General features: G+C 37.5%; 1 protein-coding gene across 17 annotated transcripts in view; it reads left to right on the top strand.

Annotated features, from left to right (window-relative positions):
* Positions 1 to 19,106, top strand: part of MYT1L (myelin transcription factor 1 like) — a 308,892-nt gene that overhangs the window by 166,589 nt on the left and 123,197 nt on the right. For 6 of the 17 annotated variants that reach the window (XM_061460728.1, XM_061460729.1, XM_061460732.1 and 3 more), the window contains 3 exons: positions 14,399 to 14,453; positions 14,636 to 14,669; positions 14,970 to 15,032. In XM_061460728.1, coding sequence (XP_061316712.1) covers positions 14,399 to 14,453; positions 14,636 to 14,669; positions 14,970 to 15,032 — 152 coding nt within the window. Of the gene's footprint in view, positions 1 to 8,185; positions 8,321 to 14,398; positions 14,454 to 14,635; positions 14,670 to 14,969; positions 15,033 to 19,106 lie in introns of those variants that run through there. The other 11 variants (XM_061460739.1, XM_061460737.1, XM_061460738.1 and 8 more) reach the window with 6 other exon arrangements.

Here is a 19,106-nt window from a genome sequence, read left to right as displayed (position 1 = left end):
ACCTCCCGTATGAAGACAGGCTGAGGAAGTTGGGGCTGTTCAGCCTGGAGAAGAGAAGGCTGCGTGGAGACCTCATAGCAGCCTTCCAGTATCTGTGGGGGGCCTATAAGGATGCTGTTGATGAACTCTTCATTAGGGACTGTAGTGACAGGACAAGGGGTAACGGGTTAAAAATTAAACAAGGGGAAGTTTAGATTTGATATAAAGAGGAAATTTGTTACTGTAAGGGTGGTGGTGAGGCACTGGAATGGGTTGCCCAGGGAAGTTGTGAATGCTCCATCCCTGGCAGTGATCAGTGCCAGGTTGGACAGAGCCTTGGATGACATGGTTTAGTGTGAGGTGTCCCTGCCCACGGCAAGAGGTTGGAACTAGATGATCTTAAGGTCCTTTCCAACCCTAACTGTGCTGCGATTCTATGGTTCTATGGAGACATCCAAAACAGATAATGAAACTGGAGGTGAAAAATAATTTAGAGAATAAATGAGCTTGAAGAAACAGATCAGAAGACAGAACCGATCAGGGCAACCATTTTGAGTATACTTTCTCTGTGCTGTCTCTGTGCTACTTTTCAAATTGTGGTGATAACCCTAGGTAGCATATAATGATAATGCTTGCTGCAACCTCTTCTACTAGTTTTTGCTCCTTTCTTTTATGTTGTAGCAGGAATATCTGACTGCATTTTGAAATTATCTGTCCGATGATTATTTTTTTTTCCACTGTAAAGACACAGAGATTGGAACACTGACTGAAAAAATGTGAAAATTTAATTTGGAGTTACACAGTGTGATTAAAATACAGTTCCCCCTTCAGATTGCTTATGCTCCAATTCACAAAAGGGCATGATGCATGAACTCAAGAAAGATGGAAGAACATCGTTGTAAAACTGCTATTATATAAACTATCTATAGATGTCCTCAGTGATTTCAAATGAATACACCTTCTGAAAGTAGGCATAAATGCAAACAGTTTAGGCTATGTGTAAATTCCTTCCTGTAGCTTTAATATCCTAGTGTCTGGTTTTCAGCTCCATGAGCTGCCTCACCAATAGCAAACAGAAGGTTCTAGGACCTGGGTGAACTTTTAAGATTTGTGAGTGCATCCTGTGGGTAGGCAATGTCAACTAATCCCACAAACAAACTATTGTGGACCAACTTTGGAGAACTGTAAAAGAGAAGAATGGAGATCTTTCTAGGGTATTTATTTAGCCTAGGCTGCTGTCATTCTCATGTAACAGTTCTCTGATCTGAGTGTTGAATTCGTAGCTTTTAAGAATGAAAAGTGATAGGTATTGCATAAGATAATTTTAAACTCATGTGGAAGTGCTAAGGCTCTGGTTTAACCTCCAGGGTAACTACTAAATCTAGTGCTCTCAGAAATTTGTGGTGTTTTTTCCATTCTGCTGAGAATGCATAATTAGTAAGGAAAAAGAGAAATCTAAGTAATTTCATTACTTGTTATGAAGATGCAGTTTCTGCCTTTGTTTCAACTAATACTCAATTTCTTCCCTCCAGTTTAAATAATACCATCTTCAATTAAAAAGAAATACTCTTAATTTTTGAGAAATCTAATTGTATTACTATGTCTTTTGCAACTTTTTCTCCATGGTATTTTTGTCGTTATGTATCTTCAGGCAATTCTAGTCTCATAGAATTATAGATTCTTAAATTTGTAGATTTGCAGATTTGTAGATTCATTCTATGGGTTGGAAGAGATCTTAAAGATCATCCAGTTCCAACCCCCCTGCCATGGGCAGGGACAACTTCCACTAGACCAGGTTGCTCAAAGACACCTCCAGCCTGGCCTTGAACACTTCCAGGGTTGGAGCAGCCACAGATTCTCTGGGAAACCTGTGCCAGGGCCTCACCAGCCTCACAGTAAAGAACTTCTTCCTAATGTCTAATCTAAACCTACCACCTTCCAGTTCAAAGGCATCCCCTGCCGTCCTATCACTACCTGCCCTTGCAAAACATCCCTCTCCAGCTTTCTTGTAGGCCCCTTTAGAGATGCTCCAGCCCTCTGATCATCTATGTGGCATCCTCTGGACTCACTCCAACAGATCTGTGTCCTTCTTCCCTTGGGGACCTCAGAAGCTGAACACATGCAGGCTCTGGTGTTTGTATTTAGCCAGTCTCCAGCTAAATTTTTGCTTCCTGTGGCTTTCTTCTCTGTTGGCATGAAAGCAGTAAGATGTTTTCATGTAAAGTACTTCTGGGGTATACATTGCCTGCCATTTTTCACTGAGAGCTGATAGCCTAAATGTCTGCTCAGCTTTAAAAAAATGAGCCTATGTGTACATGTTATTACTTGTATTACTTGTAGTACTATAGTGCATATGGGGTGTAATCACAACCCAGAAATTTATTTTGCCAAATGCTGTAAAAACATATGCCCTGCCCTGGAAGACTTACAGTCTAAACAAATAAATATGTTTCAATTTTTATGTCAGTGGGACATGCCGAGTTCAAGGATCTGTGTATTCAGTTGCATTATATTTAATACTCTGTATGATACCTGCATCATGTATCAAGTCTTCGGGATATAGAGCTCAGATAAATAACTTTGCATTTTAGCTTTGTAATATGCAGTGCTTTTTATTAATTATTTGGATAAATCTTTGAACAAATTTTTACCTTTTTTATTCTGAAGGTCTTCTGCAGACATGCCAGCTACTGGTTTATGCAAAAGATTGTCACAACTTTTTAAAATCACAAAACTGAGAAGCGCTAAGCCTTTTTGCTGTTGCAGATTTTGTAATGGCAGACTCCCCTCCTGTTGCTGGCACTGTTCCTTTCCCATAGGTGGAAAGAACAGGGAGAACGTTGGACATCCTGTTTCGATGTCCTTGGGAGCCAGAATCCCTTTTCTTCATAAGCTGTTTTCTTTGCATTTACCAAGAAACATTCTCTCACCAAGACTGTATAACAGCTGTATTAAAAGTATATAGTCTCCTCAGAAATGGTGCCTGAGATCCTAAATTTTACGTTAAGGATTTAGCATAGAATTTGGGAAGAAAAGAAGCCCAGAAAACAGGAAATCACTTGTTTGCCCCAACCTTCACTTTGTCCTGCATTAGATCGACTCTTTCAGAGTGTATGTAAAATAGTGCACATACTTCCTACGTATATCTCTCTTACTCAAGGGTAGAAAAGATGCTCTTGTTATGCAGAATTCACTTCAGTCCTCTCACCTAGCTGTCAAAACAAAACCTAATGATGCAGTTTCCCATCTTTACAACATGAATCAAGGAGATAAAATGTTTGCACCACTGGGCTTGCATGGCTGGTGGTTTAATAGGAGAGTATGTCACAAAACTGGCATTATAGATGTAGAATCATAATTTTGAAAGTCTCAGTTTTCATTCTTTTATTCTGCTATGGTAGAAATATGAATAGAGATAATCAGATTCTTCCTCACTGTTACCTGAGTAACTGTTTTAAGTTAGAAGGCGAAGTTTCAACTGAGGGCGAAATATGGCCAGTTCTATCAATTTGGTCTTTCTTGACCATTTTGCATTATTTAACAACATCAGCAAAATTCTTTCTAATTCTTAAAACAGCTTCAGACAGCATAAGCTTCTAAAGCAGGAAGTCTCTTTTGTGTTTTGTTAAGAATTAATGTACTTTTGAATTTGCTTTTAAAAGCATCCCTATTTATAATAATAAAATTTACAGGTGCTCCGATGTCATACTGATGGCAAGAAATGAAGGAAAATATAAAAATATAAAAAATATATATTAAGAAATTGAATAAAATTGCTTCCAGGGCATCCTTTCATTCCAGGAGTTAAAGGGACACTGTTTAAATCAGTTTAATTGTATTCCAAAACTCCTGCAAACATTGAAATTGCTAAATATGCTGATAGTAAGAGGTCTGCTTTAATGTAGGTCTTGTATAGGCCTTGTATAGGCCACTAGGTTGCTGTGTGGTAATTATACTTGCTGTCATTTTGGGTTTTGCTGCACATGTTAAGCTACAAATTCTTATTCATCTGGGCTTTATTTTTGTCTCTTTTTTTTTTGTTTTCCTTCCCCCCTACCTCTTAAATTGTTGTAAAGAAGTCTTAGGCAGAGAGCTACCAATGAATATTCGTTATTGTTTTCTTGTGGTGTCCTTTTGTATCTTTTGAGCATTCTGTAGTATAGTTTTAGTGTTAAAAGTATGCAAGTTATTAAACTGAAGTAGGTGCTCTTGTTTTATGCAACAGCTGCAGTAATCTGTGATCCTGTTTAATTTATGCTAATTATGTTACCAGTGTCATGATTGATATTTTACTTGTCTGTCCTATTAATTTATCCACTAATTGTTGCATTTTAATAGCTATAAGCTATTTATAACATACCCTTTGATAAGCATAATGGCCTGCACACTAATAGCAACAAACATTTTTGATACCATGTAGTTCTGTAATAGTATCCTTACCATCTCTGTGATTAGGTAAAAGGTAAAACCAGAAATGAGCTTTCATTGCTGTGTAGTAGTGAAGGGGAAGAAAGGGAGCTGGTCTGTTTAATCTAATAGCAAAAGCAATTAATTATTTTTAAAAGACCAAGAGATTTTTTTGTATTATTATCCTTCTTTCAGTGTGAAGACTGATAACTTACTAAACTGCAAAGCCTGTATAGGGATTTTTTAGGATTAAAATTAATTTTCAGTTTGATTCAGTGCCAGTGCAGATACTACTGTTGTCTATACAGCACTATATGGATGCTATGCGAGATTAGTGGACTTCAGAATGTGAATTAGTTGTGGTATATTTATGAGTTTTGGGTACTCGAAACCAGATTTTAAAATCTAGTATCCTAGTTTTTGTAAGCAGACGAATTGGATGTATGTTCTCACATACTTGCATTCACTGCTATCTGTATGTGGGTGTGGTGACTTGGCTTATACAAAACCCCGGTGTGGTTATTTTAGGTCGTACATATCTGTGTATGCTTCTCAATGAAAGAGTAAATGACAGTACTAAACATGTTTAAATTGCTTGTTCAAAGATGATCTATTTTCTCCTTGGATTCAGAAAAATATGTATTTTTGTAAATCCCCTCTTTAAAGGGAGAATCAGTCCAAAGTAAACCAGCAGACTGCACAATTTAATTACAGGCTCAGATAATGTAGGTAAATTCTGGAGGGTAAACCCCAACTCGGTTAAAAAAAAAGTGTGCAAGATATGCAAACAGGCATCGTGTATTTAGTTCAGAAATCCTATTCCTTCTTGAAGGGAGGGCAGGGTGAGCCTGCCACTGGCTGTGGCAGAGCTGGAAGCCAAATTTACCAAGCAAAGTGGGACAGTTGAAGACTTTTTTTCCCCCTCTCTTTTTCCATAATGATCTTTAGGTTTACAGCTTTTAAGAGCTGTAACTCTTACAATTCTGCTTCTGGCTGAATTGTGGGAACAAGTCAGTGACTTTATGTTTCTGCAGTTGTGTGCCCTTTTCCAAGATGTTTGCCAGGCACAGGTCTGGGAGGTTTTTCCCCTCAAAGGGCCTCTAGGCTTGACTTGAATGTGGGTGATTCAAGCTAACAAAAAGGTTGAAGCACAGCATGGTTGTGATTACAGTCATTAGGACATTCAAGGTTAAAGCTAAAACTCTAAAGTTATGACTGCTTTGACCTGAATTTCCATGAACGTGCTTTGCCTTTTTATTGTGTGGTCCTATTTTTGCATATGGTGATAGGTACTCTACTACATGCTCCTCAGTATTGGTAGAGGTTATTAAAGTGTCCTACATTTGGCTTGTTCTTTATTCTCCTAGGATTTGAATGATAATTTAAAAATGTGTAGTGCTAATATATTATATGAGAGTTACAGAAATATTGGGTTACAGCCCTTTGAGTGTAGTTACATTTCAGCTAATAAAATATGTGCTTATAGAAACATGCACACAAAATATTAGATAAATAGAAATAGGGAAACTTCCGTTAGGTTGCTCTACCCAAAAGACCACTGTATGTGCTTATAAGATTTATATTAAGTAAAGGTGCGTTTAGGTATTGGTGCTTGTTCAGAGCATATACTTCTGTGAAATTAAACTTTAATGTTAAGTTCTGTGAGTTAAATGTAAACCTGTATTTTAAAGCCTATCACGCCTCAGGGTATGTGCATAGGCGGCCAGTGTCAGTACAAGTTACACATGCTTACTAAAGGTGGAACTAGCCTGCCTTTATAGAGACCATACACCTACTTTGCAAGTTCTGTAAGCCAGTGGGGTTTAAGCCTAACAGTGAAAGTATAGAACGTTTTGTGTTACTTATGAGCACCGTGAGAAAATACATTAGTTGGGTTTGTTGGTTTTTGGTTTTGTGTTGTTTTGTTTTGTTTTGTTTTGTGATTGGTGGATTATAAAATGCAAAATTTAACTCTTTTATGGAACATGGCCCTGATTCTTTGAGCCACAGCTATTGACAAATCCAAAACAAGGTCAGTTCCCTGGAGATAGGGTAGGGAAAGAGGTCGTTTAAGCTCCTCACACATCAGAACTGTTTCTGTCTTGCAAAACATTTAATTTTCATATCCATTGATCCAGAAAGAAAATGCCAGACCAGTACAAATATTTTTACTGTTATTGGAAAGGTAAACACAGGTGAATTGTCAACAGATCTAGTTTACATGGATTTAACGTGATCCATTCCAAAATGGACTTGAGGTTGCACATTTGTTTGCTTTTTATAAGCTACTAGATACTGCTCAGTAGCCTAGAAGAAAAAAAAACCAAACCTTGAGTTGCAGGACTGGAGTGCAGCAAATACAGAAATGAACATGCTTAACATTGCTTTGTAACCTGAACTCAAGTTTAGCTTAGTTACGATTTGCAAAGGCTTTCCTACAGCATCATGCCCCATTTTTAAAAGCTTGAACCTCTACTGTTGACAGGTAGCAGGTGTGAGGAATGGAAATGATTTAATAATCTTTTGTTAAATCTCTTTTAGTTTCTTCATGTCAGTGAAATTTAACTCTTTAGGTTTCCATAAATCCAATAAGGTCGCTTAATTTCTAAAATATAAAATTTTCTAATGGATTTTTTAAAGAGTGCTCTTTTACAGCACTCTTCTCACTAATTTGCTTCCATAATAGATAAATTTAGGTCTGACATGAGCTAAATTATTTTTCTGATTTTATTTTGTACAAAATATAATAAATGGCCACACTCAGCTTCAGAATTATATTTCTGATGCCATATACCTGTCATTTTTCAACACACTGCATTTGAAAACAGGATTTTTAGAGGAAAATAAATCATGTCGTATCCAACATCTTGAAGACAGACAAGGCTGCTGCTGCTCCATGTTCCCAAGTCTTACCAGTAGCACAGCTGAGGATGCCTTCTGAAGAATAAATGCCTCTCCAGTTAGAAATATTTATAAATAGGGGAAAAAACCCCAACATGACTGACTGAAGTTTTTGTGACTTCAGTATTGCATGGTCCTGTTAGCATGCACTGGCACTCCCCATCCTGACCATTTGCAGAGCAAGAGCCTGGTGCAGGTCCATACTTGAGGGCTGGTTAAAGGACAGCGTGGTTGCACTGCAGCTTCACAATTGCGCTGGCCTTTCTTCATAGTTGTATGTGAAGGCACACGCTAAGGCATAGGTCAAGATATTTAAAATTAGATACTAGGACCTGATATCTAATACTGTGAGTGCTTATGAATTATTTGAAGACAAAACTAAATATTTTATTGGCTTATGAAACAATGGGAATGCAGAGGGATTTTAGTTGCTCAGCTATGTGGACATATTCTAGACCTCTTCTTCCAGCTGGAAGTTCTAGTTGTACTATGTGTCATGTCCCAGATCTTACTCATTGAGCAGATCCAAAGCATCTCTACAGAGCCACAGACTGAGGTTTCTGTCAAAACCAAGATCCTGTATGTCATTCTGCTGTTAAGAGCAGTAAGAGGCCACATTTAATTAAAAAGATATACATATTGAGAACTGATTTTAAAGAACCAACTTTAAAGAACTGGCTATGCAAATACAGTCATAATGAGATACGCACATACTGTGTAAAAAGCCTTGTTAAAGTGGAGGTAAATGACATCTACTGGTCTCCCTTCATCCACAAATGCAGTCATTTTATCCTAAAATGCAATTACCCTACAAGACTATGATTGGTAAGGCATAAATTAAGGGTCAATTACTGTTACTGATTCTGGTTTGGTCTATCCTACTGAAACCTAGAGGAGAGGAAGATCCATTGGAGCATATTGTCATAAAAGTTGCAGCAGCAAATCCAACTGAAATGTCAGTAGATTGAATAGGAAGCTTTACATTGACTCCAGGGTCATGTCTTTTGAAATAAGTTCTGATGTCATATGGAAGGTAAGGTTTTCTACATACACATTGACAGCAGGTTTAGGTTAACTTAGAATTATAGAATGGTTAAGGTTGGAAAGGACCTTAAGATCATATAGTTCCAGCCCCCTGCCTTTGACAGTGTCACCTTCCACTAGACCACGTAGCCCAAGGCTTTGTCCAACCTGTCCTTGAACACTGCCAGCGATAAAACATTCACAACTTCCTTGGACAGCCTGTTTGAGTTCCTCACCACTCCCACAGTAAAGAATTTTTTCCTTATATCTAACCTAAATCTCCCCTGTTTAAGTATGAACCCATTGCCCCCTGTCCTATCATTACAGCTCCAGATGAAAAGTCCCTCTTTAGCATTGTCATAGACCCCCTTCAGATACTAGAAGGATGCTGTGACGTCTCCACACAGCCTTCTCTTCTCCAGGCCGAACAGCCCCAACTTCCTCAGCCTGTCTTCATACGAGAGGTGCTCCAGCCCCCTGATCATCCTCATGGTCCTCTGCTGACTTGCTCCAACAGCTCTATGTCCTTCTTATATTGAGGACACTAGAACTGTGCACAGTGCACCAAGTGAGGTCTCACGAGAGCAGAGTAGAGGGGCAGGATCACCTCCTTCAACCTGCTGGTCATGCTTCTTTTGATGCAGCTCAGAGTACGGTTGATTTTCTGGGCTGCAGTTGCACACTGCTGGCTCATGTTCATTTTCTCATCAACCAACACCCCCAACTAGATCTACATGTTTTAATTCCCCAGTTTTCACCTCATTTTCCCCTGTTGCATGGTTTTAGTTTTTGCATATGAAACTTTATATGTGGCCATTTTTGTGTCAAATAGTTTCAAATATAAAGTTATTAAAAATAAAAAATCCCATAGTGCCTAAATACTGGGTCATTCTAGGCTGAAGAACATTGAGAAGCAATGTAAGGACACATGAAGTACTATCTTAATGTATTTCTGGAATAGTGCCACAACTTCATAGTTTAAGTATCATGGTAGAGATCACATTCTAACCACTAATATTTTTAGTTGTCTAAAATAAATTTAAATTTTCAGTTAATTTATGTTAATGTATCCTCTTAATCTTACGTTTTTTCTTAATGTTTGGAATTGCCTTTTCTTTTTTCTGGGTCATGTGAATGAGTTCAGATTAACACAGAACTTAATGAGAATTGCACAAAAGAGAGGAATAGCTCCTTAAAGTAAATTATAGACGCATCACAAAAAAATCATGCCCTACACTTTCGGTTTAGGATATTATTTTCTTATTTGTTTTACACAGTGATCGTTATAATTTTGATTTGTACATTTTTATTTGAGAGTGGAGGTCAGCATGCTGAAAGAGTATAGTTGTCTTTCATGTAGTAAAGAGTATGTCATAAAGCACAGAGACATTTGGGGAACCACTGAAGTCATTGGTAAACATAACATTTACAAAATAGGTTCAACAAACCATATCTGGCTTCAAAAAACTTATTTAGATTATCAGGAGACATACTTGAAAATACCATTGTTAGAAAAATAATTGCTTCTGGATTACACAGTCATGCTGAATAAGGTATGTTAGAATTTGGGTTTTCCTGATATGTTTTGAGGAGAGAGGCATAAGGTCAATTTGCAGGTTTTTTTTAGGAAGACTTCAGAAAGTACTAATATAGTATGGGATACCTTGCTGACATACACTATTCATAATTTTCCAGGTCATGCTTCTTTGATTATGAGAATCCAGAAGTATTTTAACTGTGGGAAATTCAGTTGACATATTTTGTTTAATTCTGATAGATACAAGATAAAAAAAAATATTCTTTAAATTCTTTAATTTTAACTTCTGCACAGAAGTAATAATATCTTTTAGTTATAAAAATAAATGCTGAGTAAACATTGGCTATAAAAATAGAACAGGTATCTTACCTATAGAAATTTGAATCTTACATCATGGCTGGCTGAAAATCTGCCTTTACTAAGTAACTTGACAGTCACAAGGAGATAAATGTTAAACTGCAGCCTTTATTTTTTTCTATAATCAACTCATTATATCATCATAAAATCGTAATTTTTGTCTCTGAACATTTTACTTTTATCACATAAGGAGTATATCTAATACTACTGAGTAGGGAAAAGCAAAATTTCAAATAATTTTAGCAACATACTTCATTGGCAGTAGCAATTACATAATATTCTAGCATTTACCAGTACTTGCCATAGATTTTTGAGGTCATAAATAACATCTTCTACCTTTGTGTAGTATAGACAGTGAATGCTCTGCCTCAGTAAACAGTGAACAGTTTTTGAGAGTATTTGAGAATCCATTTTTTTGGATTTGAAGAAATCCAAACAATTGAGAAGGAAATGTTTTGCAGGACCAGATCTATGGCTCTTCGTTCATCCATGGCTTTCTACACTTCTGATATATCATGTCTATAGTGAAATCAGAATAATTCACTAATTAAAGTGTTGGATTAGCTGGAAGTCTTGGAACAAGACTGAACCTTGCAGTCTCCAGTCCACTAGCAAGAAACTCAGAAACCCTGAGAATTTTAAACAAGAACGGACTACCTGTCTGCAAGGGACAGAAACACTGAGCTGCCTTCTCACAAGCAAGCAAAAACCACCGTTTGTCCTGGAAAGGAACTTAAAGCTCTGGAACCCTCACAGATTGCAGCCTTGAGGAAGTCCATATACGTATGCAAGCATATCTAGAGTTAGGGAGAACAGTGCTGGTTGCGAAACTTCTGGTATCTTTATCTCAGATAAGCCTATGATAAGGCTCATAGCCTTAGATCTATATACTTTGAAAACCTGAAGACTCCAACAGGGTATCCGGCAAGCTAACAGAAAAATAGATAAAGTCCTGATGAAAACTTGCCCTCTATTGTTAAAAGTTACTGACTGTATCTGAATAACTCAGTGATTTTCTGGAAAATTAATGCACCTTTAAAGGTTGTGCAGCTATGGATCACATTTTGCAGCAGCGCAGAAATGGCTCATGCTCATCTGATCTTCCTCATGTTATTGCCTTACAGATTATGATCTTTTGTCTTTCAAGCATGGTCCATATTCTTTGTTCATAGGTACAGGACCTTGGAATTGTCATGTTCCTTAGATGAGTCAAATCTGCCAAATGATAAAGGCCAGCATATGTAACTGGCCTGCCTCCAACACAGTTTATCACTCTGTTAATTTCTGTGTTACCTGCCTGTTTCAGTAGCATATAGAATCATAGAATTATAGAATCATAGAACAGTTAGGGTTCAAAAGGACTTTAAGATAATCTAGTTCAAACCCCCCTGCCATGGGCAGGGACACCTCACACTAAACCATGCTACCCAAGGCTTTGTCAAACATGGCCCTGAACACTGCCAGGGATGGAGCATTCACAACCTCCCTGGGCAGCCCATTCCAGTGCCTCACCACCCTTACAGAAAAGAACTTCTTCCTTATACTCAATCTAAACTTCTGCTGTTCAAGTTTTAACCTGTTACCCCTTGTCCTGTCACTACAGTCCCTAATGAAGAGTCCCTCCCCAGCATCCTTAGAGGCCCCCTTCAGATACAGGAAGGCTACTGTTCAGCTTTAGATGATCTCAGACCTTCTAATCTCCTACAGCAAGCTTAAGGTCTTCATTCTCCCAGTTACTGCATTTGTCTTCTGTGACTTGAGTAGCATGGCTAGAGCACTTGTCAGTATAGACTGAGGCAAAGAAGTAATTGAAAACCTCAGTCTTCTTCAAATCCAGGGTAGCCAGTTCTTCTGTTTCCTTCCAGAGGGGGCCCACATTATCCCTAGTCTGTCTGTTGTCAGCAACATACCTATAGAAGCTCTTCTGTTACCCTTGACATCCCTGGCCAGACTCAATTCCAACTGGGCCTTAGCTTTTCTGACCTGATCCCTAACTTTGTGGACAATATCCTTGTATTCCTCCCAGGCCGTCTGTCCTCGCTTCCACCTTCTATAAGCTGCTTTTTTTTTTCTTCTTTTTTCTTACTGCTTTTCTCAGCAGCTCCAAGTCCTTATACATTGCAAGAGTTGCAGAATAACACAATGTACTGTTTTCTTATTAATAAAAGAATATTATCATCTAGTTGGTAATTTTTATATACCAAAGATGCGCAACTTGAAAAGCTTAAAAACCATCAACTCTTAGGAGCTCAGAAGCCAGCCAGAGTGTGAAGTCAAGGTGTATAGGTTAAAATTTAAGATCCAATTTAGGTGCCTGTAGTAGATATCTACAGCCATGCCAAGTATCTCATGCTATAGTCAGTGGAGAGCTAGACAGTAGCAAAGGTGTCTAGAGGCTTGTTCTGTCTAGCCTAAAGTAACACCCAGTAGCTGATCAGAGGAGTTGTTCTTCTAGCTCCAGTGGCTATGTTAACTAGAGGTAAGTTCAGCTGTCTAAGCATAGGAAGCTGGTGTCATTTCTGATGCCAGAGCATATCTGAAACATCTACAGAGGGCTGGCAGATATAGCAGAGGACTTACTTGTACCCTTCTATGCCTTTCTGAACTGGCAATTGAAGACTTGATGGGAAACATTACTGTATCTCAGATAGCATTGTTGCTGCTGCTGATGGAATCCGATGTTCCTAATGTGTATGCATACAGCTATATGTAGATGTCTTAATTTACAAATGAAACCTGCTCAAAATGATGCAAAGGTCCCCTTTAGAAGACTTCTCTGAAGCCCCCTAATAGATGCTCATGTTGTATTAGCTTTTGTAATGTCTGTTTATTTTAGAAGATCATCCCTTTAAAATATATAATGCTACCAGGAGCCAGATTATGACTACCAAGAAGCAGAATTACATCAGTAGCACAGAGCTTTGTGGAAGCGGCCCTTTCTTTTCATCAAATCCCTGTCACCCTCAGATTTTGTTGTGCTGACTCTTTCCTGCTGATGTGTTGAGGAAGCTCTGCAAAAGTGCGCCTTGATTTGTTCCTTGTTAGTTGCTTCCCACCTTTGTGTTAAGGTACTGACCAAATAATGCTAGGTGATTAAGTGCAAGTCCTTTGGATCTGTTTCCATGTTATTGCATGAAATGTGTGACATTCTTAGCAGATATCAATCCAAGGATATTGCTATACACCAGTGATTAATTTTTTTTTTCCTGAGGGAACTAAAGCCCCATAGTTGATTTCTGTGCTTCCTGACCTTTACAATATCATCTCTATGTATGAGCCACTGCAGATCCATCTTGCTATCCCATTCTTCAGCTCTAAAGGAGCTGATGATACAGATACTGTATATATTTTCTCTCAACATAGCTCAGTGCAATCTGCTTAGGTTGTACAAAATCATAAACTCTAGCTAGCCTATACAGTTTACTTTTGAGTATAATATTATAAATACATGGTGGCAATAGTACATGGAAAATCAGAAGAACCCATGTGGCCCTATGGTAATTACTATAGATCAGTGTTTATGCTTTCCAAGGTCTCGTCTCCAACCTTTCACCTGTCTGGTAAATGTTTAAGATAGCTGTATATTTATTACTGCCTAGGAAGCTACATCAGATAAACATGCTGTTTATAAAATGAAGATAAAGATTAAGCCACATGTAGCAAATGAGCACATTCCTGAAAAATGCATATGAACAATGTTGACGAAGGTCATAATATCATATTAAATAAAATGAAATCTTTGAAGTTCTAATGGTGACCTTTTATCTCCTTTTCAGTCATTATCCCTTCCTTTCTTTCCCACTGCAAAGTATTTCTTAGAAAGTGACCTATGGTGTGCAACCCCTTGACTTTAGTTTCAAATTGTGTAGAAAGCTATTGAATCGTTTCAAAATATATGGGAGTAATCAGGGGTTTATGTCAGAAATATCCCTTCAAAAAGAAGAGCCAGCACTTAGTTGCATATAATTTGCTATGAAAGCAGGGCATTTCTGATTAAAGCAGGAATTATAACATTTTCTGTTTTTAAATAAATGTAAGGGTTGTAAAAATCCCCTGTAAGGTACATTTTCCCTTACAGAATAAAATGGAATTAAAATAGTGTCAATGAATTGTGTGAGAGACTGTATCAGTCTGTGCATTGATAGTCTGTGCATGCAGGATAAGAACATTGACTGCCTGCTAATCTATTCCCAGATGGAGGTGGATGCAGACGAGAAGCGCCATCGCACACGCTCCAAAGGTGTTCGAGGTACGTCTCTTGCTTCAGTAAATCACTCAAGGCCCGTGCTCAGGGTGACCTTCATCCTCCAGAATCTCTTTGCACAATTCATTCTGACCCTTGCTTTTACACAACATTTCTGGTAATTTTCTGTAGAAGAGGGGGACTTGTAATAGATGATAAATTTTTATATATTTTCCATCTCTCTGCAGTTCCCGTGGAACCAGCCATACAAGAGCTGTTCAGGTTAGTGCTCTGAGTGTAAAATCTATCCCCATTAGCAATTTAGAAAATTCATGCCTTTTAGTGGGTATAATGCACTTTCAAGTTCATTGGTGGTTTGCTCATGCCCTGCTGCACTGATGAAATTAATTCGCTTGAGACTTGCTAATAAAAAGCATCCCCTTTTTTTTATTTTTTTATTTCCCTTCAGTTATTTGATTTCTCTTTCTGTCTTGGTTGCCCTCCATTTACCTTCTGCCTGCTTTTAGTACGATCTTTCTGCAGCACACTGGCACCTATATAATTAATTCTCTTCTTTTGCAGCTGTCCCACACCTGGCTGTGATGGCAGTGGTCATGTTAGTGGCAAATATGCAAGGCACAGAAGGTAATACCTGTAATTTTTCATAATTTAGTGAAGTGATTTGGTAAACAAGTTAGCTGGCGTGACCTTGATAAACCAAACAATGATAAAAATAGCAATTAGACATTCTAGAAGCCATTCAAATTCAGGGTTTTTTTTTATTTCTGAATGCCATACAAAATCTAACTCACATTTTTGCTGAGGAAACGTTCTCATTGTCAATCCTCTCCCAAATTTTAAATACAGTTTTCTTGCTCATGTGTTGCAAATTAAAATTTGGCCCTACTGACATGTTGGTGCCAGTGTGACTTCTGTTATTTAATGTTCTTTATAACTGAATGAGAATGAACTCCTGCACATTTTAAGTTCAATGATCAGGTTGGACTCAAAGGTGAAAGCCTAAGGCAAATCAGTGATAAGACTTTAGGGTTCAAATGTTATGAATACCTTTACGTAAGTTTCTAAACTGTGATATGTGGGGACATCTGTTAAGAAAATGTTTTTAGCTGTTTCCTGTTAATGTATCAAGGTAGCATGTGTTACAAATACTGTGTGTGCTTCAGCTTAATTTACAACTTAATCTGTACATTTCTGTGTCTGCAATGTCCATGTTCAGTAGTGTTGTACATCTGTCTATGCAAAATTCCTTTCCTGAATCATTTCTCTGTGAATTTCTTGTTCAATGTTTTGAAAATTTAACAGCTCTAGAATACATGGATTTTTCTCATGTGCTGTGCATTTCATTTGACATATTTTATACATCAGCCCCTTGTAGGAGATAAAATGGCTGATGTTTTGGCCATCTCACTTCTAAATGGGGGTGAGGGGAGGGCGATCAAACCAGTGTTAAATTCTCCTGAAACTGTTAAGATTTTTTTTAATTCTTGACATTTTCAGGTTTTAAAGCACTTGTGGTGTTTATAAGAACACATATTTCATACCAAATTTGATAACTGCTTTGTAATGAGGGCATATGGTTTTTTATGAGTTAAATTGAAATTGTATGTTTGTAGTTAGGGCATTTATTCGAAATAGGAAAAGATAGAAAACAATGCCATGTCAGTCCACTCAGTGCCACTCAGTCGACTCGTGCCTTTTTTCTTATCAGTGAATGAAGCCTAAGGACAAGTCCAGGAAATACTTTAAAAATTAAAATGAAAAAAGTGTTATGTCTGATATAAAATCCCTTTGAATTACATACAAACAATGTAAAAATTATATTCGTGTTTCTTTTCGTATTTTTTTTTCCTCACTCATAAAAGTGGTAATGTTTTTGTGGTTATTTGAAGGATTTGGTTAGGTCAGAACCCTGATTTAGGAAAAGTAACCAAAGTGGTTCTTAAATTTACTTGTGACTTCTCATTTCAAAACGTGGTTTCCTTTTGTCCATTTTCTTCATGTAAATACAAGCATTATCAGTAATTAATAAGTGGCATCAAATCCTTCTTTTCCCTCAGAAATTTCACAAACAGTCAACAGTTAAATGACATGACTGTAATGTCCTTTCTAGTTACAAGATTGTAACTACATTCATTTCTTTACACTTCATGGAATTTGTGTGCAGATTTCAATAACAAAAGTCTTGAAACATACAGAAAAAATCTTTAGGTTAAAAAAGAGTCTGACTTTTCTTCTGAATTGCTCTAACTTTGATCTATGTGCCTATGTTTGTGTAAAATCACCCTTTGGAGAAAGCAGGAAGGAATAGATGTGAGGTTTGGGAAGATTACATGCAGTTTTGAGATGTTAATTCCATATTTTGCTTTCTTGACATGATTCTGGTATGTCAGTACACGAACAGACTGAATCTCAGAGCTGCTAATTAAATGAAATTTTGGGCAGATGCGCAAAGAATAAAAATTGGAAATACGTCAAAAATTCCTTTTTTTCTTCTACTGTTGGGTTTTTATGTTTTCTTGTCACACCGATTGCCAATCCACTAATCCAAATATATTTAACCAATATATGTCTTATTTTGCCGAAAAACACAAAGTTCTTTCTTGGGATTTACAACGTGCATACTTATTTCCCAGAAAAGCAGTAATCTTTTATCTAGGCCAACTAATACCTGGGAAATTTAAGTTTTTGAAAGAATGTGAAGGAATGTATCTTTTTCTCCTTTCTATTTTTCTATTTGGGTGGGAAAGACCATCCAACATTTCTTCCAAGGAATCAGACTGTCTTAAAAATTTCATGTGTTCAGGGAATTGCTTATCTCAGCTGATGCCTAACTCAATTCCGTTTAGACCTACAGAGCATTTTAATGAGGTTAAGACCTTTTCATTCACAATACCAGATCAGCTCATTATTAGGAATGAAATGCATTTGCTTCCAGTAGATGTAGTCAGTGCTCTCCAGATTTCTGTTTCTTTTATAAGCCTCTGGAATTTCAGGGAGGGTAGGTGTGGCTCATTGTAATTTTATCCTTGTAATAGCAGTGCCACAGTGAAAGCCATGTTCAGATACTATGCTAAACTTGAGCTGAAATAAACAGATCCTTTTGAATTTTCAGACAGATTCAGGGAATGAGTTGTTGTTCTGCTGATAAAATAGTAGGTGGAAAATTAAGGAGAGTTTTATCATACGCTTTGTACCCCAATTGTATTTTTAATTATGAAAGAGCTAGTGTTAGGGTTAGCTAGGGAAACAAGAAGGCTTTATATGTGATTCATGTTTCCTTTAAGAAGTATAAAAACACAAGACTGGTATTAGCATGGATAACATTGGTAACAGTGTGTTCTATCAATTCCATCTTCTTGGATATTTCTTTGTGTCAAATCTTAGTTTGAAGCGAAACCTTGCATGACTTAGGTGGTGCTTTGCTCCCAGCTCTTAAGTTTGCTGCTTAGTTTTAGGTTGTTGTTTGAGCATGATTAATAGACATCTAAGATGGTTGGGCTTCTCTGAAGGGCACTTTAGGGCAGGATGCTTGTATCTCTGAAATTAACTTGGCAAAAGCACCTCTCTCCAGTGACTACATAGAAGGTTCAGAAAGATCGGCATCCCAGTTTGGAGTTTTGCCCTGAGTGCCATAGTTAAGTGGTGTGTCTAACTTTTTCAGAGCAGACTCATCTCTTTCTTTCTTTTTTTCCTTTTTTTTCTTTCATATTTTAGTAGTGCCTAGAAACCCAAAGCTATCATGGACCCTCTGGTGCTGTGCACAAGGCACAGCATGGGGCTGTGACTCGCTGTGCCTGGATGTCAGGGTTTACAAAGATAGGACTTCAGTACCTGTTGTTTACATTTCCAGGCACCTGAGGCCAACTGAACTACTCACAGATCAAGCAGTTAAAGAAATGCATGTATCTTGGCAGTATTGGGGCTAAAAATAAAAAGAAAAAAAGTCTGTGAAAGATCTGAAAACGAAACAAAGCCATAGTCTCATTCAGATAGTGGTGGAAACAAGAAAAGTATACAAATCTTAGGGGTGAGGACTGGAGCCTCTCCCTGGGCCGTGTTCCTGATTTATTTTATTTATCCTGTTTATTTTATTCATTTGGTAGGTCTTCAGGTCCACTGTGCATAGCAGCATAATAATAATACTCTTACATGTTCAGAGCTGTGAGTTAATTTTGAACAATAAGCTTGATCCAGATCCTTGAATACTTTCAGCTCTGAACAATCCATCTGGGTATACAGCAGTTACTAAAAGAATACCAGGAGAGTGTTCCCGTAACTGTGTTTTCAGGACGTCTGTCAGCTAAGCATCTGAAGAAAAACATAAGATTCAAGTGTTCTTATGCTGCTATTAGTAAGAACCTTGCCAGTTTCATTAATCAGCTTTAAAGACAACAGGATTCAGGTTCTATGTGTTCAAATATAAATGTAAAAGTGAGTCCAGTTTCTGGCCTAAGTTATGCAGGTGCAAATCACATAGTTAGTCTAGAGTGAGCACAGACTGTCCTATGTTATTTACAGAGTAGATGCGAATGACAGTTTTAGAAATATTAAAACTGTGTTGCTATGCAGTTGGCATGTTTTTAAAAACACATTATAAACCAAATAGATGCCTATGGTTTGCCATATAAATAGGTATATAGACACATCACAAAAATCATAACTAGGTTCCATTAAAGCAATACTGATTAGATTGAAAGG

Source organism: Pezoporus flaviventris, unplaced genomic scaffold (assembly GCF_033815535.1).
Source record: "Pezoporus flaviventris isolate CSIRO_AGI_PZ_B2104156 unplaced genomic scaffold, CSIRO_AGI_Pfla_v1 ptg000031l, whole genome shotgun sequence".
Lineage (NCBI taxonomy): Eukaryota > Metazoa > Chordata > Aves > Psittaciformes > Psittacidae > Pezoporus > Pezoporus flaviventris.
This window is presented reverse-complemented; position numbering and strand designations above follow the sequence as displayed.